This window comes from Nilaparvata lugens, chromosome 7 (genome assembly GCF_014356525.2).
Source record: "Nilaparvata lugens isolate BPH chromosome 7, ASM1435652v1, whole genome shotgun sequence".
Taxonomy (NCBI): Eukaryota; Metazoa; Arthropoda; class Insecta; order Hemiptera; family Delphacidae; genus Nilaparvata; species Nilaparvata lugens.
In genome coordinates, this window is record NC_052510.1 from 2,469,295 (window position 1) to 2,477,106 (window position 7,812).

General features: G+C 38.2%; 1 protein-coding gene across 1 annotated transcript in view; it reads left to right on the forward strand.

Annotated features, from left to right (window-relative positions):
* Window positions 1–1,303: 1,303 nt before the first annotated feature.
* The window catches only part of LOC111045339 (innexin shaking-B-like), a 45,520-nt gene continuing 39,011 nt past the window's right edge, over window positions 1,304–7,812 (forward strand). The window contains 2 exon segments of the mRNA XM_039431820.1: window positions 1,304–1,502; window positions 1,505–1,665. Coding sequence (XP_039287754.1) covers window positions 1,304–1,502; window positions 1,505–1,665 — 360 coding nt within the window.

Sequence of the window (7,812 nt, forward strand, 5' to 3'; positions counted from 1 at the left end):
CAGAATATCTTCAACCTATTGCTTCCATCCGACAACGATAACTGAATGAAACTGAACGACAACTGAACGACCGATCCCACTCTGATCCGATCACATTATAAATGATAAAAGCATGCCACACGTGTCCGTCCTGTTAACTGTCCCACCACCACACATCCATCCCACACAAAAATCGGACATGAGTAGGATCGGAACGCTGCATGGTGTCGCTCGGACTGCAAGGTCTTTCTCAACTTCTTACTTTGCAGTCACTGAAATTTCTCCCCTTTGCAGCCTTTGAAGTCTTCAATCATTCTTGACAATAGATCTTGAAAATATCGCCTCGACCCACAAAATTTCTCAAATCAATACTTTGTCTACATTATTTATATTCTTCAAAATTCGGAATCTTCCATTTATTTTCGAAAATTTCCTCGCTATAACCCTGAACGTTCCGCAGCCCTCCACCTGTTTTTCAACTGCAACCTACAACAATAACATAGTATCTTCCTCAACCTGGCACCATACTTGGGTTCAACCATAATTAGATCTTAACTTTCAATTCACCCAGAACTCTTGACAAAATTCAAGTCTTCACCAATCAAAAAATTCTAATCTCTCCTTCGTCCCTTTTCATCTGATAATCAGATTCTATTCATGAATTTTGACAATTTCCAAAACAACCTACAACTTCAAAAACACAACCTACAACTTTTTGCTTCAACAGTTTCATCCACAAACAGTATTTCTCTACCTCTATACTTTTTTCATGTATTGAATACTTCCATCATCATTCATATATTTTTGATCATTCGATCAAGACCTTTCCCCCAAACTTAATCGATTTCTTCCAAAAACCCCATTTTTCCAAACTCGACGGCCTTCCCCTCAAAACATATTCATTCAACAGAGGTCACCGTTCCCTTTTTTTCGGAAATTCGGAAAGATTCAGTTTGTACCCCCGTCCCTTAAATTTGTACCCAAAAAATGTCCTCAGTAGTAAAATTATACACTCTTGAACTTTTTTCGTTCGGTAGTTTTGAAATTTTTCAATACTTCATTTTTGAAAAATCAATAAATCTCAGAAATTTATTCCTCCCAGAGACACTTACCACTACTAATTTCCAGTTATTCTTCCTCGTCAACCTTCTCACAACCAATCTTTATTTCCTCCATACTCTCAGCTACTATTCTCACACTTCTCTTGTAGCCTCGCGCCAGAGTTTCGCGTCTAGCCGCGCGCGCGAGTTGGAGCCGAGGACCCCGCGGGTCCTCGCTCTGACCTCGCCCGTCACCCAGCCAGAAAATCATGACGATCGGCACCATGCTGGACGTCTTCGGCGGCGTCAAGAGCGTCTTCAAGATCCGACGCACACACATCGACAGCACCGTCTTCCGTCTGCACTACCGCGTCACGACGTCTGCACTCATCGCCTGCTGTCTGATGCTCGCCGCCAAACAGTTCGTCGGCAACCCGATAGAGTGCGTGCATGGCAAGGACATTCCCGCCGAGGTCATTGACACCTGTGCTGGATTCATTCAACCTACACCGTCCAGGCCGCGTTCACGAGGAAGGTGGGCGTAGATGTCCCCTATCCGGGCGTGGATAACACTAGGGGCGGAAACCCGGCGGACCGTCGGGTCTACAGGTTCTACCAATGGGTGGCGTTGTGTCTGTTTTTCCAGGTGAAAACTTACTAATTTCCTCATAAATTTGAAGATTCTAGTATGTAAGAGGTACTTGATAAACAGAAGGATTGTGTCTGTTTCCCAGGTGAAAACTTACTCATTTCCTTATAAATTTGAAGATTGTAATGTTTAGAAGGTATAGTATGTAAGAGGTGCTCCATAGACTGAAGGGTTCTGTCTGTTTTCCAGGTGAGAACCAACATAAACACCAATTTTCTCCATCGATAATTATTTTCTCGATAATTTGAAGGTTTCAAAATGTGTCGAAGGTATATTTTGGAAGAGGTCTTACAGACAGACTAGCTATGTAGATCTTTTCAGGAGGAAACAAGCTCTCAAAACATATTCTCTCAAAACATTATTCTTTCAAAACATATAATTATGATGATTTTGAAATGTGTCGAAGGTATAGTTTGGAAGAGGTTTTATAGACAGAATAGTTTTGTCGATTTTTTCAGGTAAAAACAAGCCCCCAAAACATATTCTTTCAAAACATATATGAAGAAGGAATAGTATGTAGGTGGTATCTTATTGACCAGAAGGGCTTGCTGTTCTTTCAGGAGAAAACAAGGTCATCTCTCCAAACATTTGAAAATATATTGTGAAGAAAGAAGAGTATTTCATTTCAGGTGATTAGAATACGTATTATTACGAAAACTCAAAGCTTCCATGTGGAATAATATCTATTTTTCCGAAAATACAAAGATTCTAATGCGTGGAAGCATGTAGTAAAGATGGACACCCATCAATCTGCTATTTCCAGGTGGAAAATACTCATTTTTTTGAAAATACCTAGATTCTTATGTGTAGAAGCATGGAGGAGAGATAGACTTACATGTTTCTTTTCTACTATAAAACAGTGTGGCAAAAATCATGGAGGAGTATTTGGAATATTTTTATTACGGCGCCACACTCTCACGGACTGCGGAGGAATAACGACGAATGAGAGAGTGTGGATCCACTATATGCCTCCGTTTGACTACACTCAGCTCGGCTCGTCTTCGCTCTTCCCATTAAAGAGCGTAGACATTCGGCGAGCGACTCGGCAAAGCTCTTGACGAGAGTGTGTAGTCTGGGCATCAATTCCTGTAACGAGCAGTGGAATCAGTTAAAATAAAAATCAGAAACCTGGTTGGTGATAGTAGTATTGTTGGATCATGATATGCAAACTATCCTGTTATAGAATCTTACAAGTTATATGTTATGTTGTATGAAATCATGGATACTCCTGGTTCAACTATTGCATGTAAAAAAGGGACTCCTAAATTCTAAATGTGAGTGTATATGATTGCTATTTTATTTATCTTTGATGAGGTATCATGTAATTTGACTCGTGAATTAAAGAGCCCTGCACGATCTAAGAATCATGTCTTGCACAATCTGAAGGATCATATCCTGCACGATCAAGAGATCATGTCCTGCATGATCAAGGGATCATGTCCTGCACGATCTGAGAATCATGTCCTGCGCGATCTAAGGATCATGTACTGCACGATTTGAGGATCATGTCCTGCATGATCTGAGGATCATGTCCTGCACTATCTAAGGATCATGTCCTGCACGATCTAAGGATTATGTCCTATACAATCTAAGGATCATGTACTGCACGATTTGAGGATCATGTCCTGCATGATCTGAGGATCATGTCCTGTACTGTCTAAGGATCATGTCCTGCACTATCTAAGGATGTCCTGCATGATCAAAGGATCATGTCCTGCACGATCCAAGGATTATGTCCTGCACAATCTAAGGATCATGTCCTGCACGATCAAAGGATAATATCCTGCACATTGAAAGAATAGTCTCAAGAGTTTGAGGGTATAACCTTCCTCACTGCAAGAGTTTGAGGGTATAACCTTCCTCACTGCAAGAGTTTGAGGGTATAACCTTCCTCACTGCAAGAGTTTGAAATATAACCTTCCTCACTGCAGAGTTTGAGGGTATAACCTTCCTCACTGCAAGAGTTTGAGGGTATAACCTTCCTCACTGCAAGAGTTCGAGGGTATAACCTTCCTCACTGCAAGAGTTTGAGGGTATAACCTTCCTCACTGCAAGAGTTCGAGGGTATAACCTTCCTCACTGCAAGAGTTTGAGGGTATAACCTTCCTCACTGCAAGAGTTTGAGGGTATAACCTTCCTCACTCAGTAACTTTGACAATGCACAAAAAATATAATAGAACGGAAAGTTTTCATACAATCCAGTACCAAGCTTTACTTGAATTGACTCAACATTCACAGTCATATTATACACGTCATCATCACGTAAACATCAATAAAGTGAACGCAACATACGATCAACTATTTACAAATGACATTATTTATAACACAACTATTATCAAATGCAACACAACACAAAAATACTCCCAGCTCATCCAATTCAAAACATACAGAAATAATTGAAACACTGGGATCTCGTCAAAAAATATCACTTATTCATTATAAAATAACAAACTTGTTTCGACACCAATGCCATTATCAGTGTGAAAGTTCAAAACTTCACATAATTTTATAGAAAGGATAATACTGTAAATATCACGACAGTACAAAGCATTACATCTCCATTATTGCGATATTAACAAGATCATTCATCAATTGCTTAAAATTTGATTGTGATTTACAATTTGATTTTTAGTAAACTTTTAAGAACGTGAATTGCATTATTAAAGTCTTCATGTCTAGAGAAAAACAGAATGTTTTTGGTTTCATTTGATGTGTAGGTCTATTGAATCCAAAGTTAGTAGACAAAAATCTGTCTACTAACGTTGTATTGAATCAACCTTGGTGTGTATCATATTTTGACCAATGATGAGCATGGAATGTTGAGTGTTGAGAATGTGAAAGTGTTGAGAAGTTGATGTTGAGCATGAATGAGTGAGTGTAACGACTAAGCTGAAAACATAAGGTAAGTCGAAGGAAGAGAATGATAACTACTAAGGAAAGTAGTTTATGGAATATCAGCCTCTAAGAGAATCCTCTCAAAGTTCTATAAAAAATACTTGTGTACAATTGAATGACTTGTTATTTTTGCTACTACTGAGCTTGAATTTTCAATTTGAAAGAATAATTACTGTGAAAAATATATTGGGGAATATCCAGTATCCAATATGTCCCAATGTCTTTCAAATCTATAACGTAGGCCCACTATTGAATGAATCCTAACTAAATTGAGTTTCCAATTTCAAAACCATACTCCTATAGGTGTCATATTGCAGAATGCAATATAATAAGCTATAACTTATTCACAGATGGGATAAATAGAGAATGCATTTATTCAAATGCTAATTAATATATATATTATTTAACGAAAATCCTAATTAAATGCTGCAAATCACCCCGAAGACCTCTGCTACTGCAGACATTGACAACAGGACTAACAGCTAGATGGAAATTCGATGAGAACTACTATACAAAAATTGGTTGCCAGCCCGGAAATCGAACCCGGTACCTCCAAATTACCAGTCAGGAATGCTTGCCCTTACACCAAACTGACAATCTCTGGATAGCAGCGCTCATTTTATACGAAGCCATAGCGGCCAACTAGCTACAGATGGAATTAAATAGAGAATGCATTTATTCAAATGCTAATTAATATAGTAATTATTATTTAACGAAAATCCTAATTAAATGCTGCAAATCACCCCGAAGACCTCTGCTACTGCAGACATTGACAACAGGGCTAACAGCTAGATGGAAATTCGATGAGAACTACTATCCAAAAAATTGGTTGCCAGCCCGGGAATCGAAACCGGTACCTCCCAATTGCCAGTCAGGAATGCTTGCCCTACACCAAACTGACAATCTCTGGATAGCAGCGCTCATTTTATACGAAGCCATAGCGGCCAACGTTTACAGATGGAATTAAAGAGAGAATGCATTTATTCAAATGCTAATTTATATATAATTATTATTGAACGAAGATCCTAATAAATGCTGCAATCACCCCGAAGACCTCGATTCATTCCCGTGCTGGCAACCAATTTTTGGATAGTAGTTCTAATCGAATTTCCATCTAGCTGTTAGCCCTGTTGTCAATGTCTGCAGTAGCAGAGGTCTTCGGGGTGATTTGCAGCATTTAATTAGGATTTTCGTTCAATAATAATTATATATTAATTAGCATTTGAATAAATGCATTCTCTATTTAATTCCATCTGTAACTAGTTGGCCGCTATGGCTTCGTATACAATGAGCGCTGCTATCCAGAGATTGTCAGTTTGATGCAAGGGCAAGCATTCCTGACTGGTAATTGAAGGTACCGGGTCGATTCCCGGGCTGGCAACCAATTTTTGGATAGTAGTTCTCATCGAATTTCCATCTAGCTGTTAGCCCTGTTGTCAATGTCTGCAGTAGCAGAGGTCTTCGGGGTGATTTGCAGCATTTAATTAGGAATTTCGTTCAATAATAATTATATAACTTATTCTGTTAAATAACATTTTATTTATTATTTATTAGAACAGTCACAAACACGATATTTGGAAAGAGAAACAGGCAATTGCCCAAAACTTCTTCAATTCCTTGACTTTGGCACATAAATAGTCCAAAGTGAGGTTAAGTTTAAAATTTCTGCTTTCACCAAAGATTAACACTCAGAGAATACATGAATCAACGAGATTATAGATCAGAAGATAAAGATCAAATTGGAAGGTCACGAAGAGATGTCAATAAATGATATGTTGTGTATGAATGTAAATTTTTATAACTCTTTTTATTACTCAAATAACTACTGTAAAAGCTGTTTGTGAGTCGAAGCAGGCAATAGTCTAATCCTTGCAAGTAACAAGATGATAATGATGATGATCAAGGAGTGTTGAAGTGATATTCTTCAAAATTTCACAAGTGAACGAGAATATGAAATTTGTAGAATATAGTACCATAGAGAAACAATAGCGTGAGTAGATATCCCATAGTATAGGGAATTTATGTTGCAACTTTTACTGTTATCTCAAGCCGATTACTGTCGACTATTGTCAATTTTCACTGTTTTGTTGAGGTGATAGTGTATAAACGGCACAATTTGAGAGACTACCAGCGTCACACAGCTGCATAGGAAAGAACTACGTGAACTATCGGCTTGGGATAACAGTAAAAGTTGCGACATAAACGCCCTATACCATGTGATATCTACTTATGCTATCGTTTCTCTATGATAGTACGATAAACAATTATTCTACTCTACAAAATCTTTCGTTTTTGATCAATAGATTAAACAGTACTTGGCATTAATTCATGTAGAACTGAATTGAATTTCAGCTCAATTAAATTCCAATTCAACCGTCACTTCCTTAGTAACTCGTAAGTCGTAATTTCTGTTGCTACTTTCTATCCTAGTTTGTCAGTTTGAATGTACCGTTTACAAGGGGCGTGTCTTGTCTCCCCCAATCGCAGACTTCCATTCTGATAGATCAGCTAACTACCAATAGTATGGCTCCGTTTATCGGATATATCTTGCTGATCCATATCCAAGTTCTATAGTGAGGTCCACGTTATAATGGCAGTGGAGCAGTAGGAGAACAACGTTGCCGATCCTCTATATTGTCAATGCCTGTAAGTTGTTCAACCTTTTCTGTAAGTTGTGTGATTCTGAATGATTGAATCTATATATATAAAAGCGAAATGGCACTCACTGACTGACTGACTGACTCACTCACTCACTCACTAACATTACTAAAATCTACCGGACCAAAAACGTTCAAATTTGGTAGGTATGTTCAGATGGCCCTTTAGAGCGTACTAAGAAATCTTTTGGCAATATTTCAACTCTAAGGGTTGTTTTTAAGGGTTTAAAGTTCGTCTTTTAGCATGTATATTCTTCTTCTCCCAATCTCTTAATTATAATAATTGAAATTTCCATATCATATGTTACTATAGAACTATAATCTAGATAGAGTACCTCTTCGAAACAGTTGTTAACTGGCAACTGAATTGATAATTTTGTCAGGTTGGCATTAAGTTGAGTTGACTTTGTTAGGTTGGCACCAAGTGAGATTCAAATGCATTTATCGCGGAAAAATTGATTGGGCACTGCTTCTTCAATCCTGGGAATATTATATTACTAGCCGTCAGGCTCGCTTCGCTCGCCATATCCGTTTAGCCAGACGTTTAGTCTGGACCCCCGACTGGATTGTTCTAACATATGATAAAAATGCT